We start from the raw sequence: 24,383 nt of genomic DNA, 5'->3' as shown, positions 1-24,383 counted from the left end.
AAGCCCTCCTGGGCTGGCTGGGACCTCTGCAGGAGTGGGCACACGGGTCACCATCTGTCATGTGCCTGCAGTGTACACAGCCGGCCACAGGGAGCAGAATGTGGCAGGCTGGAGAGCCAGGAGGCCGGAGCGGAGAAGGAGGCACCCTCCCGGCAGGTGTGAGGCTCTGGCTCCAGTACCAGCAGGGCTAGGCCTGGAGGGGGTCCCCTAGGTAGGGAGGGACAGTGCAGGATCCTGGCTCCACCTGGCTCCACCTTCCTGTGTGGCCTCAGGCAAGGATTAACCTCTGTGAGCCTCCCATTCTCGCCTGGAGATCCAACATGCCTCATGTAACAGAAGGCGTGTGATGGGCTCTACTCCTGCCTAGAAGTGTCCACAGGACCCGCCCAGGCCCTGCCCCGTGCTGGGGAGAAACCAGGCACCAGGACCGTGATGCTGGGCAGGTCGCCCCCTCTCTGGACCTCAGTTTGCCCATCTGAGGGAAGGGGCCCAGTGAGCGGTTCTGGAAGTTGGACCCAGGCCAGTCCACAGAGGAGCGTTCAGTGTGAGATGAGACACAGCAGGGAGCGAGCAGGCACACAGAGAGACCTCGTCCCCGTGGAAGATGTGTCCTTTATCCCCAGTGAGTCCTGCCTGCCTTTGTGGTTCTAAACTCCCTGAACTTTCAGGCAGTGAGGGAGAGAGCAGATGGCAGCTTTTCCCCCCTAAATAATGTCTTTCACGAAATAAAAACTTGGCAGCCCTTTGTGCATCTGCCAAACTTGCTTTTGGATTTTCTGCTGGATCATGAAACCCTGATAGCCACCCTCCCTCCCCTGCCCTCCGAGGGGCTGGTGAGGCAGGCGCAGGGCAGGGCAGGTGTGCAGACCAGCCAGGGCTGGGGGTGGGTCTGTGCCTGTCACTCGCGGGGAGGGTTTCTCCGGAAAGAACGGTGCCTACTGTCAGGGTCCCATGCACCTTCCCCGCAGCTGGGCAGCCCCAGCCCCTGGCCAGAGTAGAGGTCTGAGCAGAGCTGGGGACGTGGGGGCACCGGGTTGTCCTATCCAGAAAGGGCAGGGAAGCAGGGCGGCCCTGACCCAGCCATGGGGCCTCAGACAAGAGCAGACCCCCACCCTCAGACAGGCAGAAGCAGTGGGGGTGCCGGCCCTGTGTGAGTGCCAACGAGCAGGGTGGGGTCGCTGTCCTTGACTGAAGCTGGTGGCGAGGGGCAGCACAGCCACCACCAGCAGCCTCGTGGGGGCAGAAATTAACCCAGCACACACCTTATCCTGTGAAGACACCTCACCCTGTGGCGGCCAGCGCCAGGCCCACCACAGAAAAAAGAGCAGGTGCTCTCAGCCCACGTCACAGGGGCAGTCCCCACCCTGGCAGGGGCACGGATGAAGGCCGGAGGTACCTCAGCTGAGACCAAAGCCTGGGGAAGAGCCAGCGGGCCCAGCTCCAGGCCACGGGAGCTGCAAGCACGAAGGCCCTGATGGGTGGGGAGACAGTGACCTGCAGGGCGCACCCAGCACGGAGGGCAGGCTGGTGTGCCTGGGCCCACAGAGGGACAGAGGTCGGGGCGACCTCATGGTCGGCCTGTACAAGGTCTTCGGTGGCCACAGGGCTCTGGTCCCAGCCCCAAACCCACACGGAGACACAGATGAAGACTGGACACCACGGTGACCACGACGAAAGACACACGGGCCCTGAGGGCCAGCTGGACCCAGGTCCCCGGCAGCATGAAGCTTAGTGCACAGTCCTGAACCTTCACACGGGCGGCCAGGAGCTCACCTGCCCAATCCTGGGCACAGCTGGAGCCACCCCCTCAGTGAGGCCTGGGACACGTGGGGTCTCCCAGCCAGAGAAGCTCACCAGGGAGCAATGGTTCCCGAGCAGCGCAGGTTCCTAGGCCTTAGGGTAGGAGGAGCTCAGAACGCCCCTGTGCCGCCCTCCCTGGCAAGGCCACAGCCAGAAGCAAAGATGCCACAGGGAGGGAGCCAGTAACAGGGAGGGTGCGAGGAGAGGAGGACGAGGCCAGGGGGTCTTGAATCCAACACCTCCAGGGCCAGCTAGAGCCAGCCCAGGAGAAGAGCCTGGGACCAAGGCTGCGGCCCACCCAATCCTCCTCTCCTTGGGGCTGTTGGGATGGGAGGGGGCAGGAGGGTCAGCATGGGGGTGACCAGCTTGGGGGCTGCAGAGCTGCTTCCTGCGTCAACAGCAGCCACCGTGACTGCTGGGCACCTGCCCAGGGCCACACGGCTGCTGGCAGAGCCAGCCCTGGAACCAACCTGCAGAGCCTCTTGCTGGGGGCTTGGCCTCCTCCCACACCTTTTCCAAGTGGCACCAGGGAGCAGGGACAGCCTCTGCACCGAGACAGGCCACTCTGCACCGAGACAGGCCAAACTCTGAGGGGACACGGCGGCTGAGGCCCCAGCAGAGATGGCCAAGGAGGATGATGTGGCTGCAGGGCCCCTGGCCCCTGGCTCCTGCCCCGTGGGCCACCCGTGCATGGGCCAGAAGAGGAGAGTGCCACCCAACTGGGGCGAGGGGCCCACAGGGTCACCTCGTGTAAGAGGCTGAGCTAAGGCAGCCACAGGGCCCAGGGCAGCCCCCAGGACCTCTCTGGCTCATCAGCTGCTCAGGTGGGAGGGTGAGTGAGTGAGGGAAACTGAGGCATGTGAGGCTGCCCATGCCTGCACAGGCTGCAACTCACCGAGCTGGGGTTTAGACCCATGTTTGCCTCCACGTAGGTCTCGGTCTTGGGCTCCACGGCCAGCTCAGCCTCCAGGATCCTCTCCACCGGCATGTCCTCATTGGCGCTGCTGGTCGACTCCACCTCATTCTCGTTCCGGTCCTTGCCACGCTGCCGCTCCTCCTGCACGGCTACAACCCGGGAGGCGCAGGTGAGCCCCACGCTCAGCCCGGCCAGTGGCTCCCAGGGAAGGCTGTCCTGGCCGGGTGGTGCCAGCTCCCAGCCAACGCACCCACAACACCAGCATCCCCACCAGCACTGGGTGATGGAGACCCCGTCTCTGCCCCAGGCCTGGCCTCCGTGTGGCTGTGTGCTCTGATAACAGAGGCCAACTCTCATTAATTCCAATTAATGTTCACACCAGGAGCCTGCCTGGGGCCTGGCAGGAGACAGTGCAGCAGGGACCCCAACATGGGGCGAGAAAGGTCCTGACGGTCTATGGACTCAGGGAGAACCAGGAAGCCTCCCTGGAAGAGGTGTCGATGTGACTGGAAGAAGAGGTTGCAGAGGAATCATGGCTCAGGCTGGAGACACGGTCCCTGCAAAGGCCCAGAAGCAGAGCAGAGCATGCTCACGAGGCAGCACAGGGGCACCCATGTTGGCTGAGGGCCTGGGCAAGGGGAACATCCGGTGGGGGGTAGGCTCAGAGACACCTGGGCAAGCAGGAAACCGTGCACCTGCAGACCCCACGCCCCTCCCAAGGACACTGGGCCCTGCCAGAAATGGAGGGCAGGCGCCCGGCCCCACCCTGGCCACACAGAGACGGCCCACCCAGCTCCACCGACCATGCCCCAAGCAGGGCACCGAGATGCCTTTCAATCTGCCCCAGGAAGCAGCCACTCGGGGGGAACCAGAGGCCGAGCATTAAGATAAAATAGAGCCATGCTTGCAGGCAGCAGGATCTGCACCAGGCATGGGCTCCGGTCAGCTGACTCTCATCAGCCCTGGGGGTGGGCGCTCAGCAAAGAGGCCTGAGGCATGAGCCCTGGCTGCCCAGGCGCATGAGGCTCCTCCCGCCCCCAGCTTCCCTCCACCTGGATTTGCCTTCCTCGACTATCCACTTTGAACACTGAGGAAGCCACCTCAGCCCCTCTGTCAGCCTATCTGGGGATCCCAAGTGCCGGGGGGCAGGCTAGGACCCAGATGGAATTTGGACAGAAGCGTCCACTTGGCTTATGGGCAGTTCCCCCGAGACACGTCCCCTTCCCTGAAAGTCCTGAGCTGGGGCTCTGGTCCCCAACCCCACCACCTCCTTCTTCTGTTCCATCCACCACCCAACAACCCCAACACCGCCCCACGGGGCGGGCACTCACATTACCCCATTGTACCGGTGAGAAAACTATGGCCGAGAGAGAAAATGACTGCTCCAAGTGAGTAAACCACAGAGCCAAAAAAGCAACAGGGACCATGGGGTCCTGCGGCCACCTCTGTCCAGCACAGCTCCACACCCCTACTCCAGTCAAGGCCTCTCCACTCTCGCCCTGGAAATGCCCCTCCCGCCGTATCTCCTCCAAGCTCAGACACAGACCTGGGGCCAGTTCCTCCCTCCCTTGTGCCCTCCTGCCAGTGTGCTGGGCTGGGTAGTCCCTGACCCAGGCCCCTTCTCCTCCTGGTCTGAGACCTAGGATGGTGCCCTCCTAAGGGCCCAAGGGTATGGCCTGGCAGAGGGCTTCCTGGAGCTGCCACCTCTCTGGGCCTGTGGCGGGGCTCATCCCAGCCCCTCCAGGATGTCTCGATGGTGGGCAGAACACTTGGGGTACTCACAGGCACCGGCCACCCATGGACTGACCATGTCCCATCCCACTCTCCCACCCTCTGGCTTCCAGAGGGGTTTGGCAAACGGTGGGAGAACGTATCTGTGCCTCTGGCGCCCTCCCTGCCCCTACCCGCCACGGTATCAGCCGCTTTCTCCTGAAGCTACAGCTCCCACTGAGCAGCCGTCTCGGGGCTCTGCAAGCCCCTCCCTTCACACCCCCAGGCCCAGGGTCCCCAGCCCTGCCTGGTTCCCTTCATGCCAGCCACAGCTCTGTAACAGCCCCACGTGGATCCCTCTCAGCCACCCTGTGCCAACAGTTTACTGCATGGCCCACTAGCTTGAGTGAGGGACTTCCGCCCACACAGGGAGACTCCGGCCGGGAGGCCCAGCCCCAGCTTCAGGACACACCAACCAGGCCAAGGAGCCAGCCAGGGACCCCGCAGTCGGCATGCACAGGCCTGGCCCTACTGGAAACCTGATGGTGGGTGGGGGCAGGATGGGGAGCAGGGCTGGTGGGCAAATGGCAAGGGTCTGGCAGGGGCTGCAGAAGGCTCCAGTCAGCCCCCACATGGGACTTCCATGAGCCCTCCAGACGGCGGTGCTCATCCGGGACGGGGTCACTACTGACAAACGACCCTCCGTACAGGGTCCTGAGCCTATAGAGCCCACCCCACCCACGCTGCGCAGCCCCCGGGGCAGGAAGCCCCCGCACACGCAGATCTCAGCCAGCATCTGAGCTGAGGGGTACTGGCACCTCCACTGGCCCAGGTCCCTGAGACCCTAAGGATGGGCAGCAAGGGCAGAATTCTAAAGTCTCAGTGCCAAGACACAGCTGGCACTGCTGTCTTCCCAGTGGGGAAGCTGAGGCTCTGAGAGCCAAAGGGGCAGGGCTGAGCGCTCCAGACAGTGAGCAGCCTAAAGCTGCAGGCCCTGGGATCCGACAACCCCAGCCCCACGGAGCCTGCTAGCCTGCCACGCCCGAGCAGCCGTGTGGCCCTGGCCAAGTCCCCTGACCTCTCTGTGCCTCGGCTCCCTCATCCGTAAGATGAAAATGGCAGCGCCCACCCCCAGGATGGCTCCAAGAGGAAGCGCCAGCACACGGGGGGCCTGGAGGTGCTCAGAGCTGTCACCGGAGCCTCCCACCCCACGCGCCAGCCCGGCCCAGTGCCAGGGATTTTCTCCTGCTCAGAGGTAGCCCCAGGGCATGGGGAGCCCCAGACAAGGGTGGCCCTGAGCGAGGGGCTTTGGCTGCCAGTTCTCCCCAGGTGCCTGGAGCTGGGCTCCTTGGCACCTGCCTCCTCCGCCAGGGCAGCCGAGAATTAATTAGCGAGTGTTTTGTGAAGCACTTTGAAGCTGTGAAGGGCCTGGCAGCTCTGCCCAGCATCATTATAAATATGATCGCTTTATTTATAGGCTTGGGGGCAGGAGGGGCCGGGATTTATGCTTTGCCAGCACAATCACCTTCTAGACGAAGTCATGCTTGACTCATGCTCCGCTGGCGCCGGAGGCCGGGCGGGAGGTGTCTGTGAACACAGAGCCTCTTTACCCTCCAGACCAGAGTGCGGCAGCCGGAGGAGGCGGAGTGGAGGCACGGAGGAGGAGGCTGCTCGGAGGCAGAGACTCACACGCTGCAGCCCAGTCCTCCCAGGAAGACCTGAGACTCCTGCCCAGGCGGACCCTCCCCAGCATCACTGGGGTCCCAGGCCCCCAGAGACAAGCTGGCCTAGGACTCAGGGTGCAGCAGCCCCTCAGAAGCAAAGGACATCTCTGACCTGCCACAGTCCCTCAGGGTCGAGCAGGAGGGAGGGGGTCTGGGGAAGGGCAGACAGCTCCGAGGCAGCCATGTCGGAGCCCAAGGGCGTCCCCAGCCCCACTGGCTCCTCTGGCTTGAGTAGTGGCAATGGCTGAGTCCTTCCTCCATCCCTTGTGCGGCCCAGGGCTGGGCCCAAGACAGGCAGGACCGAACTCCACCAAACCATTCTGGCCTCCCCTTAAGGGTGGGGAGACAGAGACCCAGAGAGCGGTGACAGAGGCCACACAGCAAGCTAGAGTCTCTAAAGGGAGTGACTTACCTTCCCTCCAGGGCTTCAACCTAGAGCAAGGCATCAGAACACGAGAACCGTGCACACACACGTGCACACAAACCATGCAGACATACACACGCACACAGACACACACAGACATATCACACCACACATACCACACCACAGACATATCACACACACCACACGCACACCCATACACCACACAGACATACCACACCCACACCCACACGTAACCACTGCTCTCCAACCCCACCACCAGCCACGCACAGCGCTCTCATCCACCCCCAAGCTCGCAGGGGTCTTCCTGATGCCCCCAGCTCATCACAGATGAGGAACCTGAGGACTGGGCGAGGCAAGGTCACTTGCCCAGTGTCACAGGCCAGAAGGCAAGAGGGCCACACTTGAGCCCAGCCGGGGCTCCCTTCCCATAGCAGAGACCTGTGGGGTCAGCCACATCCCTGCAGTGCACGCACACGCACACACGTGCACACATAGGTACACACATGCCAGACACTGCTGTTTCCACACCCAGTCCTTCAGAGCTGGAGGGTGGGTACAGGAAGCAAAGGCAGGCAGGAAGGAAATGGGGAGCAGCCTTCCTGAGGGAGGAGGAGGAAGCAGAATGGGGGACAGTCACTGCCCCCTCTAGACCAATGTCTCCCCCCACACCACCCTGGGTGGAAGCTAGGTCTTTTCCATCGGACTGGGAACCCCCAAGGGTGAGGCCTGTCTTCCCCATCAGAGCACGTGTCCCTGTGGGACCCCCAAGCCCTGCCACAGCTTCAGCAAACAGGCCCAGGCTCAGCTTGGCAGAGGGCCAACACCCACCACTGCACGTCCCCCCACCTCTGCCCACCCCTGGTCCCGGGAATGCTGCAGAACGAGTCCCTCCTGGTGGCTGCCTGCGCGTGCAGGCTCCATTGCCCAACCTGAGATGCTATCAGCCTGTGGTATCCTACGGCATAGGGGCGGGAACCCATCTGCCCCAGAGCCAGAGTGGGCCCTTGCCGGGGGCAGAGTCACCACATGGGGGCACCTGGGCCATCCCGCCTTCAGCCAGCCCTGGGACCGACCCCAGGCGACTCCCTCGCAGCACTGCCCTGGGATGCGACGCCTCAGCTCCAGCCTGTTTCTAGGGGTCTGATCACAAACCGGGCCAAGGGACCACGTGACATCAAAGCCAGTGGGCGGAGCTGCCCACCAGGGGGCCTGACACTTAGGAGGGCTCAGCCCCCAGAGCCGACAGCTCCCATCCCACATGCTCTGGGCCACAGGCACCTAGCGTTGGCCAACTTGGCCCCATAGCTTTCTCCAGGGCTGCTGCAACGCCTCACCCGTGTAGCCAACAGCTCCGCCCTCCGCTGTCGTGGAGCCTTCCTTGCAGCAGTTTGCCCCAAGAGGAGAGAGGGAGGTGAGGTGCTCTGCATTTCAGGACCCATCTGGAGCCAAGGGGTCTTGCCCAGCACCCAGACGCAGGCGGGGGAGGAAGGTGCCTGCCAAGCCCTCCCAGCCACTGTTTCCACGTGGGGTCCCTGCAGGGCGAGTGCCTAGGCTGCCACGAGGGGCCCCGTTACTGCCCAAGAGTAAGGAGCTCCACGGGCCTGGCTGGGGGAGGCAAGAGACTCCCCCTGTGCACAAGGAGAGGCACTGGCAGCAGGGCACATTTGGCACGGGGGCCTCACCGCCTCCTCACCGCCCATGCAGAGGTGCCCTCCACGCCGAGGCTGAGTTCTGCAGCTGTGTTTGGGGCGAGAGCGCTCGGCAGCATTCTGACTGCAAGTTCACACCTCAGAATCCTGCTGGAGGCAAAGGGGAGGAGGTCCCTTGACAGCAGCAGCAGTTTCTCTCACGGCCCTAAGTCTGGTCCCCAGGGCTGTGCCCTGCCAAGAGGAAGGACCGGAAGCAGGAAGGACCGGCAAGAAACGGGGGCCACGCCTGGTGCTGGCACTCAGACCTTCCCACGGCTCACCTCTCTGTACCCCATTTCTCTGTCTCACAGGTATGGGGCGAGTGAGACCATGTGTGGGGATCAGGAAGGGGGTGTCCAGGGTGGCCCGCCACATGGGCTGCTCCTAACAGGACCCAGTCACCGATGGGCACCAGGGGAGGGGTCTGACCAGGTGACTCCAGGTCCCCCCAGCCCCAACACTGCACGGTTCCACGGTGATGGGACGGGGTGTCGTCCCCAGGTTTTGGGGGGCCCGGGCAGCTGGAGTCTGATGATCCCAGGCACATGGATGACTGGGCTGCAGGGCCTTAGGAAAGAGTCAGTGCAGCCTGGAGGGTCTGGGACGGGGCTCAGAAAGGCCATCACTGACTTCTGAGGGCCGCGTGTGATGACAGCCTCAGACTTCATGGACACTGCTCCCTGTAGCCAGGCCTGTGGTGCCAACGCCTTTTCATTCCTCAGGTGTCAACAGCCCTCCTGCCTGCCTGCGTCTCACCGGGTGCCCGAGGCAGGGTCAGGTGTCTCCTCTGGGCTCCCACAGTGCCTGAGCTTCCCCTAAGCCTGCACTGGCTGCACCCTGGGGCCCCCCGGTTATCTGATGATCACTTTCAAAGGACAGCGAGCTTACTGCTGCAGGCCCAGGCCGGGCATCAGCCATGCACAGCACTCTCGTCTGCCCCCAAGCTCGCAGGGGTCTCCCTGAAGCCCTGAGTATCTGAGAGTGGTCTCGGCTAAACCAAGCTCTCTGTGCTGTGGCATCCTCGCAGAGACTGCCAGGCTCAGGCTGCACACGAGGCCTTTCCCCACAGCTCCGGCCACGCCTCGGGCCTCCACCCCAGAACAGGCCAGTCTCCACGCCTGGGCACAGGGGCCCCAGCCACTGCCTACCACGCCTGCCCCTGTCCCAGTTTCCATCTCCCAGGGACAAGGCTGCACCTGCCACCACAGCAAGCCTCCCTGCCCACATCAGGCACCCGGAAGAACCGGACTGGGCCCACACCTCTCCAGGCTGGGCACACACCTCTCTGGGCTGGGCACATGCTCCTCTGCCCTCTGGTGAAAGCAACAAGGTCTGGATGGGAGCCAGAGCCCAGCACGTGACCCTGAGCAAGGCTTGAACCCTGTGGCCTCGGTTTCCCAACCTGCACAGCAAAGGGTGGGCCTGAGCAAACGTCAGCACTCCATGAAACATGCATCCCCATCAGAAAGGCCTGACTGGCAGCACTGGGCATGGCCACACCAGCTCCGGAAGGCAGCTCTGCTATGCGGGCACAAGGACCCCACAACGGCCCGTACACCACACTCAGCCTCGCGGCCCAAGGAGGACACCCTCCAGGAGCACGGGGCCTGGAGGAGGCTCTGATTTCTCAACAGGACCATTAAGGCTGAGAAGAAACACACGAGAGATGATGAAATGAAACTGCAGCACCAAGGCGGCCACTCAGGACATCGCTGACGGTGAGAAAGTGGCTTGGGTCCTGCTTGGGGACCCCACCAGGGGCTGGTGGGGAGGAAGTAAGACACACCAGCCACACAGGTGTGGGGCCTCAGGATCAGCACGGCAGAGGACAGAGGAAGGGTGTCCTGCAGAGCTGGGGGGATGGGGACAGACCAGCAGATCTTCACCCCAGACAGCACCTCCCACCCCCACAAGACCCAGGGCACGGGACCCGATGGGAGGAATTGAGGCACACCCCCAAACATGTGTGCAAACCATGACCCAGGGACCCACTCAGAGGCCAGGAATCGCCAAACCTGAGAGGGAAAGGGGATGTGACAGATGGGGAAACTGAGGACCACAGCCAGCCAGGACTGGGAAGTCACAGTGCCTGTGGGGCCCGGGACTCCGACCCAGGTCTGGCTGGATGACTTGACAATTTCGGTGACATCGGGGGAGGGACTTCCCTGCAAACCGCCCCGACACAGATTTGTTAATAAGATTGGCACAAAAATAAAAGGAAAGGAGGAACTGCTCCAAGAGCCTGGGGGCCATCCAGCGGCCCCGCGGGGGTGCAGCAGAGCTGGCCTCGGGAAGAAGCCGGCCCGGGACCACCCCGGCATCCAACAGCTCAGAAGATGCCCCCGCTCCACCTCTCCAACCTAAGCAGTGCCACCTGAGGCTCTCCTTGACCATCCCCTCACCGGACAGCCAACGCCAGCCAGAACATGCCACCCAGGACCCACGTGCGCCCACGCTCCGGGCCCCAAGTGTGCCCACGCTCTGGGCCCCGCCCCCACTCCTGCCTTGGCCTTGCCATGCTTCTGTCCGGGCCACTCACTCCCTGTTGTCCATCTTGGGCGTCCACGCACAAGCCCGGGCCCCACTGTTTGTCCAACACCTGCCCGCGCCCCCACCCGACGCCATGGCATACCTTCCCGCTTCATGCCCATAGCCAGGCACTTCTGGTAGCGGCAGTACTGGCACCGGTTCCGCTGCCGCTTGTCAATCAGGCAGTCCTTGTTGTCGCGGCAAGTGTAGGTCAGGTCCTTGCGCACCGTCCGCTTGAAGAAGCCCTTGCACCCCTCGCAGCTGTACACTCCGTAGTGCTTGCCTGCGGGACAGGGCAGAGCAGGGCTGGGGAGCAGCCACCGCCCGGGCGGGGAGCCCACCCCGCATCCGACGCTGCCACTACCAGCTGGCGGGCCAGGCCTCAGGAAGGGACCTGCTGGTCTCCAGACCCCTGCCTGGGCTCAGACTGGGCCCCAGCCTCGCTCTCTCTGCTCCTCCAAGGACAGCTTGGGAGTGGGGCAGGGACAAATCCCAGCCCACCAGGGACCAGGGCCCCAGGCAAGTCACCTGCTCTGTGTCTGCACTGTGCAGCCCATTCTTCCCTCTCAGGCTGTTGGGGGTCAGTGGCACAACACGGGCCCCTTGCCCAGACCCAGCCAAGGGAGGAGGCGCAGCACTGGCTGCCCCCATGCTGACCTTGCCATCAGCAGCCACCTCCTCTCCGGAAGCGTCAGGCTGCCCTGTGCCCCACCCCACCCAACACTCACTGTCCCACAGACGTGAGAACCCTGGAATGGCCTCCTGAAGCCCTGGGAGTGGGCCATGGCCCAGGCACCTGCCTCCCTGCACCCTGGCCTTGGGTCCTGCTTGGCCCACAGGAGGGTTATTTGGGGAGGCCTCCAGACCCTGCAGTGGCCTGACAACCCTGTCCCACCGGCCCCTGGCCCCCACAGCAACAGTACCTGAGGAGCGGTCCCCGCAGATGGCACAGATGTGCTTGGTGAAGGAAGCCATGTTTCCTGAGGGGTGGGCGGGGACCTTGAGGACGCCATTGAGGCCCAGGGGGGGCTTGATGTCCTCGCTGCTGCTGACGGGGTTCATGGGTGAGCTGAGCTGGGGGGGCAACCACAGCAGTCAGCGGGGTGCACACCAGGTTTGTCCCTATGTCCCCCACAGCCCTGCAGCAAGGATGGCGCAGCTGTACCCCCAACTTCACACACAGACACCGAGGCTAGAGAGGGCCGTCCCCCCACCCGCCACGCTGCTCCGGAGCAGTGGGGCCAACTGTGCTTGCTCAGCAAGGCCAGCAGAGGCTGTGGCAACCTCAGGACTCGCCCACAGCAGACCCCAGGTCTCTGTGGAAAAGGACCCTCGGCACCCCCCCAACACTTGGGCGGTCCCTACTTGCACCCCCTGCCCGCCACCCACCTAAATGAGAGCTGCCTCTCATTACTGAGCCCCTGGCAGTGCCCAGCCCTGCTGGGTGCCCCCGGACACTCCATGAGGCAGGCACTCTGGGGGGGGTCCCAACCCACAGATGAGGACGCCGAAGCCCAGTCCCCAGGACGGAGGAGGGCTGGGGACCCCCCTACAACCACACATATACCCCACAACACCACAGGGCAGGGGCCCTGGTCACGTGACCCAGGAGAGGGGAGTGGACACCCCCGGGCATCGGGTGGCATGACACCACTGGCCTCTCCGCACACCCCTCTGCCCCACCCGCCAGCCTGCACGCCGCCACCCGGGCAAGCGTGGGAAACTCACCCGGTCACCCTGGCAACAGCTGCAGCGTGCAGTGACACAGCAGTTTTGGTTCCGCTGCCTCCACCCAGCTCTGCAGTCAGCGCAGAGGACCCACAGGCGCTTCCCGCTGCATCCTGCCAGCCAGCCCGGCTGCGCAGGGCGGTGAGCGCTTGGCCAGGCAGCCCCCAGCCTCCACTTCTGCAAACCCCTGCCGCCGCTTGTGCGCAGGAAGCTCCCCTCCTTCCTTCCTCAGGCCTCCAAATCCCATCCCCCCTTCTCACGGGACAGGAAGAGTTTGAGGCTCAATGCAAGCAAAGCAGAAACCACCGCAAAGCCTCCTTTCACATGGGCCTCGGTGCCTGGAATGAGTCTTCCAGCCCCAGCTTATTCTGGCTTCTAGGTTCTTCCTCGGTCTGCCCAGGTGGGCTGTGAGGCTTTAGGAGGATGCTTGGTCCCTGCAGGACTCAGGTGGGCTGCGAGAGGCCAGGAGGTCCCCCCGTGACAACTCAGCACAGTGGGGGTGCCATGAAGCTCCCACTGGAGAACCGGGTGGCCACTGTGTGACTCGCCAAATGCCCAGTGTTCGCGTCCACAGGCACCAGGTGCGCTTCTCAGAGAAGGGAAGGAACTGAAGGGGCAAGAGAAAGCCCCAGATGTCTGCTGAGGGGCGCGGTTCCTGGGCTTCGCACCCACACTTGACACTCCCTCCATGGGAAACCCTGGGGGTCCCAGATGCAGAGGCTGCGGCTCAGGGAGGTCAGGGGCTGGCCAAGGTCACACAGGATCTCCTACACTGCAGAAGGCGAAAGTGAAGCCCCTGGAGGGACAGAGCTCATCCAAACTAAGTGCCCAGCTGGCCCTGTCCCGTGCTGGGCTCTGGGAGGCACCAGGGGACAAGGCCCTGCCCAGCCCTCCAGGGCTCGCTGGTCTAGTGGTTGTGTCGCTTGGAGGCACTGGAGGCCCCAGAGGCGGGGCTCCGGATTCTGCCTGCCTCCTACGTTCTCGTGTGACATTCGGAAAATTATTTAATCACTGTGAGCCTGAGTTTCCTCATCGGCAAAACTGGAATAATGTTAGTGCCTACTTCTTTTCTTTTTTTTTTTTTTTTTTTTTCCCGAAACAGGGTCTCACTCTGTTGCCCAGGCTGGAGTACAGTGGCACAATCATAGTCACTGCAGCCTCAAACTTCCAGGCCCAATTGATCCTCCTGCTTCAGCCTCCTGAGTAGCTGGGATTACAAGTGCATGCCACTGCACTCAGCTATTTTTTTTTTTATAGTGGCGGGGTCTCAACTATGTTGCCCAGGCTTGTCTCCAACTCCTAGGCTCAAGCAATCCTCCCGCCTCGGCCTCCCAAAGTGCTGGGATTACAGGCGTTCAGCCACCGTGCCCAGCCAATGCCTCTGAGAGCTGATTAAGTGTAACCGAGTCACTCTATGTGCCAGGGCTCAGAGCAGAGCTTGCAGACAACTCACTCTTACAGGGAGGCCAGCCGCTGCAGCGAGCACTCAAGCCTCCTGGAGGAGATGGGCCAGGTCCTGGGAGGAAGAAAGGGGTGTCCCAGGCAGAGGGGCCCCCAAGCCAGTGTTCAGAGGTGGGGAAGCAAAGGGCTTGCTTGAAAAAAGGAAAGAAGTAGGTACAGCCGGGGCGGGGATCAGGTCAGAGCAGGGGCAGCAAAGGCATCCACAAGCAGGAAGTGTCGGGCACCCTCGCTTTGTGCCCTAGCACTGGGGAGGCACCGAGGTGTATGAGCAGGAGGCCCTTGGGCCAGAGGCTGGGGGAGCACAGGCCATGACTATGCAGGTCCAGGTTGCTCGGAAGCACAAAGGAAAGGAATTCACACACTTCCTCTTTCTAGGCTGTCCCAAACCACCTCGGGTGGGTAGGGATCCACCTGCTGCCTCCCGGCCCCCCATGTGCAGTCCCTTGGGCCTTAGCACCTGCCCTGGGTAAACTGAGGGAGCACCAGAGCAGCCCTGGCCAGGAAAGGGACTCCAGGCAGGACAGAATGGCAGATGGTCACCCTCCCTCTCAGTGTCAGGGCCAAGCCAGCTCCTGCACTGAACTCAGGGTGCATCCCTGGCTCCCCTAGACCTCAGTGAGATCAGAGGCTCTGGCTAGCCCAGTGAGCCCAGGGCCCGGTGAGCCTCTGCACATCTGAGAAGAGTGGAGCCCGGGCTGAGGTGCCCATCCTGGCTGCAGGCCCTGGGGCCACCCACCTTGCTTCTCTGGGCTCACCTGGAGGACGGTCCAGGCTGCAGAAGCAAGGCTGTGCCAGGATCGGGAGGCCAGGCGGGCGTTCTTCCGCCCTTCCAGCCCCAGGCTGCTGGGCCTTGGGTTGGCTCACAGCCCCCAGAGCGCAGCACAGGGCCACCCCCAGGGTCTGCCTTGGTCTGTCCCTCCCTCAGTGGGCTCCACAGCCCCCCAGCTATCCAGGGTCTCCTCCCACACTCCCTGCTCCGGCTCCTAGGAGAGCCAGGCTGCCATTGTTGCTTTGCTGGAGCCTCAGGACTCCATGCGTGGCCAGGGTGAGGGCCATCCCATTTCCCCTTTCAGATCCTTGGCACTTATTTCAGTTCCCGCCGCCTCGGTGCCCCACCCAGGTCTCCTGCCCGTCTCTTGGCTCTCTCCTCACACCCACCACACCCTTCCTTCCTGAGCCCCTGAAGGGTCTCTCCACCAGCCCCGACTTGGGGAAGGTCCACTCTGCGCCAGGAGCAGGCCCCTGGGCCTTGCTGGGCCTCATCTGTCCATCAAGGCAGAAGCACACCAGCTCCTCTGCACACTCCCCTCCAACCTCAGTCCCTGGCGGGTAGGCGCCGGTGCTGCCCTGCTTCTGACCCCGTGAAGCCCACTCAGCCTCGCGTCCACACTCTCTGTGCACACATCACAGCCCCACAGGCCCTGGGCAGGCCCTCCCGCCAGGAGGCTTTGCTGGAGCTCAGAGGCCTTGACACCAAGTCCAGCTCCACGCCAGGCACTCAGAAGTGCTCTGTGTGGAAGGTGGCGCCAACTCACTCCACCAATACCTGCAACGTGCCCAGGTGAGCCGGCTGTAGCCAGGAAGGCTCTGGGACAGTGTGGGGAATGTCCCCTGGGCCTGCTCTGGAGGTACAGCCTCCAGACCAGGGAAGAGATTTGGGACAGCTCAGGGGCCAGGCAGCTGTGGTCTGCCCTGGGTCTACCCAAGCCCCCCAGACTCCTATTCCCCCACCAGGAGGGGTCCAGTGGCCTGGGCGCGGCCACATGGAAGGCCCTTCCCGGCCATGGACTTGAGAAGGCAGAAGGCAGCACTTGGCAGAGTGCCTGGCCCTCCCCAACAGCAGCAGAAGTCAGAGAATCTCTCTGGCTCCAGCAACTCTGACTTTGCGGTTGTGGTTTTGGGGCTAGGAGTGGGGGCACATCCCTCCTGAAACCCTGCTCACACTCCCATGAATGTGAGGAACCCCAGAGTTCCAAGACAAACTGCTGAGGCCTCGAACCTGGACTCAACCCCCAGGGAAGGAGCTATGGGTTCTGGGGAACCAGGGCCAAGTCAAGCATGGGCCTCAGACCACAGCAAACTAACTGCGGGTGAGACCCACAGCCCAACGGCAGACCGACGCCAACAGCGGCTGGGCAGGGAACGTCTGGGACAACCCGCGTCTGCTCCTCACCCACACCCACCCTGGGGCCCTCGCCAGTGTCAAGGGGACCTGCACCACTCACTCCCAAGCAACTTGGCTTCAACAAGTCCCTGCTTTGTGCCAGAAGCCTGGCTGCACAGGAAGCAACAGAGAACGACCCAGAAGCAGCCCTGAAAAGCCTCCTCCCCTAGTGCTGCCCATTCCCTCCCCGAGAAGGGCTCAACAGTGCCGAGGCCACCAGGCACCCCTGAGGATTCTGGGAGCACCACTGCCACCCGCAGGGGGTAACCTACTGTGCACTAGACCCCTGGGTGTCCAGGGCAGGCGGCAGACCTGGGAAGACCCAGCAAGGGGCATCCTGGGGCCCTGGGACCAAGCAGGTGCCAGCCAGTGAGCCAAGGGACGGGCGGAAGCCAAGTCTTCATCACCCTCTCGCCACAGGGCACCGTGCTGCCAGCAAGAGCAGGGGCAGGGCTGGTGTGCTAAAAATAACACGACCAGGCCTCCCTCGTGCCAGCACCTTGGGCCTGCTGCCTGCTTTCAGAAGGCCAGGTGATATGAGGGGGACACGGAGCAGAGGCCCCAGTTCTTCTGCACATATCCCCCAGAGGAGAGGGGCTTTGGTGGGGTTGGCCCAGAAAGCCAGCAAGATTCTCCAGGGAAAAGGAGCTCAGGAGGTCAAGGCCAGCTCTAAACAGGCCCAGGTGGATGGGCAGTAGGCCGGCTCCAGACCCCAACCACAGCCCAGTCCTAGGTCAGGAGCAGTCCCGGACTACCTGGGAGATAGCATGGGGGCTTGGGACTAGGTGTCCACCTGCTGCCTCCTGGCCCCCTCACGTGCAATCCCTTGGGCCTAGTGCCTGCCCTAGGTAAACTGAGGCAGAGCAGCAGGGGGCTTGGGAGTCCACAGGACACATCTGGCGCTGTCAGCTGTGTGTGGGCAGAGGAGCTGCTAGGGCAAGTCCCACCCTGGTGGGCTGTCCTGAGATGGCACCAAAACTCTGCCATGGAGCCTTCAGCTACTAGGGACACAGGGTGAAACCCAAACACAGAAATTCAGAGTGGAAGGAGCACCCCTGCTCATGTGAGGAGCCCCTGGAGAGGGAGGGCCTAGTGGGAGTCTGGGAGGTTCCGGCTGGCCAGGTGGAAATCCACAAGCAACCACCCGGAGCCTCGCCCTCCACCCTCACAGACCGGACACCCCAGGGCTGGGGACAACTCCACGAGAGACACTCGGGGTATCTTTTCTAAGGAAGAAGGGGAGCATGGACCAGGTCCCCAAGTTCCCCATGACAAGACCTGGACTGTGCCAGGCTCTGCCAGGCACCAGCCCTTCCTGATCCAGAAACAGCCCAAAGGGCCAGGCTGAGCTGGAGAAGCGACTGAGCAAACCTCAACTATGGAAAAGGTCCCCACGCCCCACAGACGGCCATGGGGGAGCCCAGACCACGGAGCACCGCGGCCACACCCGGCCACTGCAGGTCCCAGGGCCGGCATCCCTGAGGGGGGACGCAGCTGCCCTGAGCCCGAACATGCCTTCCCTGGGGGCCCTTTGACCTGGGTGTGAGCAGAGACTTCAGGGGAGGACCCAGACTGTGTGGGCACAAGCTTTTGGGGAAGCAGGCTTAGGCCTGAGGGAGGCCACAGCCTCTCTCTGCTGAGCCCCCCAGTCATGGGAACAGGGAGTCCCGAGCCCTCCAGCATGGGAAGGGGCCATGTGGACAGATAACCCGCTGCAAGGCACCTCGGCTGATGATCCAAAGGCCCAGGCTCAGCAGTCAGCCCCACCTGGGCTCAAACCCCCGCGGCACGCTGCTCCCTGAGGCTCTGTATACTCTGCGTCAAGCAGGGAGACCACAGCACCTACCTCCCAGAGGCCTTAAGATGAGGCGGTCGTCCTGCAGTTGAAGCCACAGCCCCACCCCGGGCCCCACCCCCAGGCCCACCCCTCCCCTTGCCCCAGCCCCGCACTCACCTGGGGGCTGCCAGTGCCGAAGCCCAGGGTGGGTGTTGTAGGCACCGACATGGAGTGGGGGCCCATGGGGGAGCTGATGACCGAGAAAGGCGGGCCCATGCCATTGATGGGGGAGCTCAGGGTGCTGATGGGAGAGTGCAGCTGTCCCGGGGAGCCGATGCCAGGCCCCAGGGACGGGTGCAGCGAGGGGGCAGCCATGGAGCCTCGCCCCGTCGGGGAGGTGAGGGAGGAGTTCACCTGGGTGGAGAAATCTGCAAGACAAGAAGCCGCAGCAGAGTGGTCAGCGCAGGTGACGCCGGGCCCCATCAAATGCCTGCTCCCCCCAGCTACAGACTCACCCGTGGGAAGACCCCGGCACCCTCAAGGTGGCCCCGTGGGTCTCAACAGCTCTCTGACGCAAATTCACACTCACTAGGGGCCAGGTGTGCCCAGAGCTCCCCTCCAAAGCACTGTTCTGTGCCTGACCCCGGTTTTAGGCTGGGCCTGCGGCAGACACAGGAAGAACCCGCTGTGAATGAGCCCCAGGATGCCCGCCTGGGTCGCTCCAACCCTCAGCACTCCAGGCCCGTCCACCTCGGAAAGCAGTCAGAGGAGTGGCTGGTGGCTGGGACTAGTCAGCCCCTCTGCCCATCTCCACAGGGACTCAAGGCGAAGGTCTGGGAATAATCATGAAAGGCATAAAGGCTGGTGTCTCCAAGCACCTGCCGTGTACCAGGACCTGTTCAGTTCTGAGCGTGGGTGAATTCGTGGATTTGGGAGGTCTGCAGTGAGCACTGTGATTCTCCCATTTTACAGATGCAGGAAGCCAGGCCCTGAGTACTCAGAGCCACCGGTGGCCGAGCCAGGACTGGCAGCGCCTGCTGACCCACTCCTGTTTGTGGCCCTAACCAGCAGGCCACGCTGCCTGGGCCTGCTCAGGTACCACAGCAGTGGTCGCCCGGGCACCGGACACGCAGGCCCCTGGCTCCATGCTCTGAGGTCTGTTTGAGGGGACCAGATGGGTGGAATGAGGCACCTCCCGCGTGGGCGGTGGGCTGGACGCTGCTGGGTGGCTTTGTGCCAGGCCTGGGTGTTTGCCAGGAGCAAGAGGGCAGCCCACAGAGGCCGCAGGAGAGGCTGGGACCTCCCACACTCCCGCCTTTGAAATCAGAGATTTCAAAGCCTCAACCATGCTTCAGGAGGCGCCCCCCTGCCCCCCACCCTGGAGGCTGGCGCAGCGGAAGGGAGGCTCCCAGGTGGCGAATCCACTGCCCATGGGCCTGAGCAGACCACTGGGAAATGTCAGAGCCCACCCAAGGCAGCACAGACAGCAGCACATGCTGGGAGCTGGAGGCACTGCCTGCCTGCCCCCACCCTACCTCCGACGGGCTGGGCACACGGGGCAAGCCACTCTCCCTCTCCGGGCCTCAGCCTTCCCATCTGCAGAATGGGCTCTCAGGCCCTCCGTGCCTTGACCTGTGGCAGTCACAGGCACTTCTGGGGAGTCGAGCAGGACCATGAACACATAGAGTGGCTATGACTGAGCCCACATGCCCCAGGTCAGGGGACACCCCTGGCTCCACCCCTCCACAGCCCCAGGAAGACTTCACCTCAAGCCTCAGAGCAGCCGTGTCCAGGGCACTGGCTCACTTACTGGGTGCCAGGCTAGAGCAGGAGGAAGCCCTGGGCCAGGTCTCTCACGGGCATCTGCCTCCTGTGCACCCTGCATCTCAGGAAGACATGGCATGAGCTTTAGGATGCCACCACCACTCGGCAGTGTGGAGACTGGGGCCAGTCCTGAACCCATCCAAAGCCGGCACTCTTCTTATCTCACACAGCTCTGCTGTCCCAGCAGCTGGCCAAGGCCAGCTCAGAGGCAGCAGGAACAGAGGTTCTGCCACCCTGTGCTCACCTCTGCTCAGGAGCATTTGCCCATTCTTGTCCAGCAGCCTCAGGCCTGCTCCACACACCCCCTCTCGCTTCCCGTCCCAGGGAGGAAGGTGCAGAAAGGAGGCCTGGACGCCAGCACTGCCCTGATTCAGCCAGCACTGCCCAGATTCAGCCAGCACTGCAGGGGCCTGGCTGCCACTAGTGCCCCATCGCAGTCGGGGTACAGACCCCACCAGCAAACGAGCCTTGTCTGACCCACTGGAAACCTTCATCATCCACAATATTGGGAATAAACCATTTCATTGAACTAAAAATGCAGACTTAAGGAATTCCAGAACCAGATGTTGGTGGCACCTACTGACTAAGACGGGTACTGCAAACCAGCCCTATTAGTCATTAAACTCCTGGGAGGAGGACAGGCAGGACCCACATGTAGATGTCAAACACATGCAGCCCCGAGGTCTCCACATCCAGAATCCCCAGGTGCAGAAGGCCAGGGAGAGAACAGCTAGGGGCTGACAAGAAAAAGCAGGCAAAAGAGTGTGTCCAAGACAGACAAATACAAAATCAGGCTGCTCACGTGAGTCTATGAAATATCTGCATAACCTGATGTTACTGATTCCTGCAACTCTTAGAGAAGCTACCACCACCAGCCTGTGACAGACAGGGAAACTGAGGCATAGAGAAGGTGTGTGATGAGAACTGCCCCAAAGGCACACTCCCAGAAACCTGCAGCTGCCCCTAGGCCAGGCAACCATGCCCACCAGGGCACTGCGGGGACCCTGGGAATGCCACACGGCTGCCTCATCACAGCCCCACCTCACCCACCTTCAGCTGACCCCTGCCAGAGGAAACCTGAGCCAGCTTCTTCCTTTACCAAGCCTCAGTTTCCTCATTTGTGAAATGCAGACAGGCACGCCTCCTCAGCAGCAAGTTCTGCTCAGCCCCAAATCCACACAGGCTGAGGCTGGACCAGGGCTGGGCCCTCCTTATCCAAGCCAATCCAGGGAAGCACTGTGCTGACTTCAAGGCAGAAGGGACAAGAAAGCACAACTGTGCACAAATCGGCTTTGCAGGCATCTCCACCAGGCAGCCCTGGGAGCACCTGGGAGGAGGCCAGGCCATGCAGGGAGCCCAAACCTCAGCACTGCGTTCAGAAGCTGGGCCTTGGAGTGGCCTCATCTGAGGCCCCAGGCACCCCTGGGAAGGCCGCCCACCTTTCTTCCCGGCCTCTGGGAAGAAGATGGGAATTGTAAGGCCATGGGAGAAGACACTCCTGGATTCTTTCAGCTTCTCCACCCAGCCCCTGCTCCAGATGTAATCTGGGAAGACTGGGGAGTCAGGGGGACTCTGAGTTGGAGGAGGGGACTGGAGAGTTTCTGGGACAGCCTTCCAGGCCACCTCAGGAGCTGAATTATTTAAGCCAGCTGCCCCTGGACCCCCGCTCCCAGCCCTTCCTGTTTACACAGACTCCGTCCACAGCAGACACCTTCCCAGAGCCTGGGTGACAATAGGCTGGGTGTGTTTTCTGGAATCCTCTAGAGAGAGATGCTTTTTGGCCAGGAAGAGGATACTAAAAAAGAAGAGGCAAAAAATGCCTCGACATCCTCTACTCACAGCGAAGGGCCCTGTCCACGTGCGTGCGGGCTCTGTCTCTTCCAGGCCATTTATCCGTCCCCACCCCTGATAAGTGGTGGCTCCCATAGGCGTTATTCTTAAAACATCCTACTTTGGGGCCGGGCGGGGTGGCTCACACCTGTAATCCCACAACTTTGGGAGGCTGAGGTGGGTGGATCACCTGAGGTCAGGAGTTCAAGACCAGCCTGGCCAACATGGCAAAACCCCATCTCTACTAAAAATACAAAAATTAGCTGGGCATGGTGGTGCACGCCTGTAATTCCAGCTACTTGGGAGGCTGAGACAGGAGAATCGCTTGAACCTGGGAGGCGGAGGTTGCAGTGAGCAGAGATTGCGCCATCGCACTCTAGCCTGGGTGACAAAAGTGAAACTCTGTCTCAAAAAAAAAAAAAAAATTCCTACTTTGGACTTGCAGGGGCACTTGTTACCAGCTGGTCTCCACTGGCTTCCGTGGTCCTCCAGGTTCACCCCCAAACCACAGGGACAGCCTCAGACACTCAGACCCAACCCGGGAGCCAGCAGACACACAGCCCTCCCCACGCAAGGGAGTGGCAGAGGGGCCTGAGTGGCAAAACTGAATGGCGGGATCTGGGAACCTCAGAACCTGAGCTGCACAGGGCCCCACAATCCCAGACCCTCACACCCCTTACACCCACTGTGCCCACTTAGGGACCACAGGCAATCAGTGTGACTCCGAACCCCAGGCGAGGGGGAGCTCAGGAAGCACTCAGGGACCTCCAGGGCTAAACGGAAGAGCAGAAAGCAGGCCCTGATCCCGGCAGGGGCAGTGCCCAGCAGCCCCAAGGCGCCTCACACAGCTACTAGATTTCTATCCAGGAAGACTGCACAGAAGAAGTGGTGGAGTGATCGCTCCCTGGCACAAAACTGACTCTAAAGTGCAGATACCTGGAGGCCGGGAGCAAAAGCCTTGTACCAGAGATGAATGCCCCGGAATGCCCAGCACCCAGGGCAGGCACAGAGCAGCTCCCCGGGCCCCCACATGGCAGATCCTGAGTGTCAGGGGCTAAGCAGCAGGTTTAGTAACATTGAACTAAGGAATGTTCTTGTCCTGACTGCTGCCCAGTGATGGCACAGGCTGCTCCCCGAGACGGTGAATTCCCACCACAGGTGTATGCAGGCACCACTCAGGACCCCAGGGACACTCACACCCCAGAGGGTCTGCTGGAAGAGGGAAGGGACACCCTGTTGACCAAAGTTCCTGAGCTGTACAGTTCCCTCCAGAACGCTCACCAGCGCCAGGATGCTTCTGCTGCCTGGACCCCAGAGCAGGAAGCCTGGGGAACCCCCACCAACTCCCTTCCGGCCTCTGCCTGGCAGGCGGGGGAGGCAGAGAAGGTGGCAGGAAATGCCAGTCTGACTGCGGTTGGGGCGGGGGCAAGCCCTCAGGACTCCAGCCCCCTCCTGGGCAGCCAGGGAACCCCCTGCTCTTGGAGAGGGGAACTCAAAGTCCCCACATCCCTTTGGAATCTGTAGGGCCAATCACAGCAGGGTCTGAGCAGGCCACAGGCTGGGGCCGATGGATCAGGTCACCTGTCTAGATGAACAACAGAGGACACCCAGACCATCCAATCTGGGGCCCCAGGAAGCCCAGCGGAGGGAAGGACAGCGTTCCAAATTGGGAAGCATGGGGTAGGGTCCCGTGGGCTCCATGGTGGGGAATCCAGGATGGTGCAAAGGAAGGGCAGGGTGCCCGGGAAGAGGGAGGAGCTCGGCCTGCGGTGAGGAAGTCCACTGGGTAAACCAGCACCCAGATGAGAGCTGGTCCTGAGCCTGCCTGCTCCCGGTCCCCGCAACATCCCTGCAACCCTGCGCCACCTGCCTGGGGACCCCCCCTCCGGAACTGAAACCCCATTGCAAGCAGCTAGCAGGCCCTCAGAGCTTCCTGGATCGCCCACCTCCAGCCCCCACCTCCGGAAGTACTGCTTCCCCTGGCCTCCCAGGGGAAGGAGAAGGGCAGCGCTGGCGGGGACAGGGATGAGGACGTGGCAGGGACCACGGCGCGTCAAGGTTTGGGGGAAGCTGAAGGTGGTTAGTGTAGGAGGAAGAGGAAGGAAGTGTCCGCAAGCCCCAGAGGGTGAGGGGCCCTGAGGAACCAGGGTGGGGCGGGCAGCCATGCCCAACATAGGAGGTGCCGGCCATGGTGAGAATGGGCTTCTGCTCACCCTTGGGCCCACAAGACCCACCACTCCCTGATGGAGAGACCCTAGGCAACCCCTTAACCTAGATGAGCCTCAGTTTCCCCTTCTGTAAAATGGGCATGCCAACAGCAGAGGTTGTTGAAGACGGGCCCTATGGGCCCTCGGCGGGGTGGGCTCTCCATACCTGCTGCGCGTCTGTTTCCCGCCTCCCTGCAGGGGCAGGCAAAGACTCGGGCCTGTCACCTCCAGCCCCAGGAGCATGGCCCGCTAGCGGCCTCCAGGCCAGGTGTCAGCTTACAGCTCAGGTGGCCCAGGCTGGAATTTCAGCTCTTCTGAGGTTACCCTGCCCTTTCCCCAACCAACACCCTGGCCCCAAATCTCAGCCCCATCTGAGGACAGGCCAGATTGGCCCTCCTGAGTAGTTAGGAGACCCAGGCCTGCCTCCACAGGAGCCTGAGGGCCCCAAAGCAGGGTCTGATGACGGAGCTCCCTGAAGGCAATGCCAAGGGGCCCCATGGGGAGGTCCAGCCCCCCATCTCGGCCAGGCCTATGAAGTCACCCACCTGCAGGAACCTGGACACTCAGGCCCCTGCTCTGAGCCAGGGGTGCCCCCAGAACCACCCAGACTCTGGAGGAGAAAGGAGGATGGGGCCTGGCA

General features: G+C 62.4%; 1 protein-coding gene across 10 annotated transcripts in view; it reads right to left on the bottom strand.

Moving 5' to 3' along the window:
- Positions 1-24,383, bottom strand: part of RXRA (retinoid X receptor alpha) — a 115,772-nt gene that overhangs the window by 20,629 nt on the left and 70,760 nt on the right. For 7 of the 10 annotated variants that reach the window (XM_054500682.2, XM_054500690.2, XM_054500684.2 and 4 more), the window contains exons 2-5: positions 18,060-18,310; positions 11,676-11,826; positions 10,856-11,035; positions 2,696-2,865 (exon numbers count right to left, since the gene is read on the bottom strand). In XM_054500682.2, the coding sequence (XP_054356657.1) occupies positions 2,696-2,865; positions 10,856-11,035; positions 11,676-11,826; positions 18,060-18,310 (752 nt within the window). Of the gene's footprint in view, positions 1-2,695; positions 2,866-10,855; positions 11,036-11,675; positions 11,827-12,480; positions 13,543-18,059; positions 18,311-18,397; positions 18,418-19,648; positions 19,669-24,383 lie in introns of those variants that run through there. The other 3 variants (XM_054500685.2, XM_054500687.2, XM_054500693.2) reach the window with 3 other exon arrangements.

This window comes from Pongo pygmaeus, chromosome 13 (genome assembly GCF_028885625.2).
Source record: "Pongo pygmaeus isolate AG05252 chromosome 13, NHGRI_mPonPyg2-v2.0_pri, whole genome shotgun sequence".
Lineage (NCBI taxonomy): Eukaryota > Metazoa > Chordata > Mammalia > Primates > Hominidae > Pongo > Pongo pygmaeus.
Note: the sequence above shows the minus strand (reverse complement) of the source record. Positions and strands in the feature narration are given on the sequence as shown.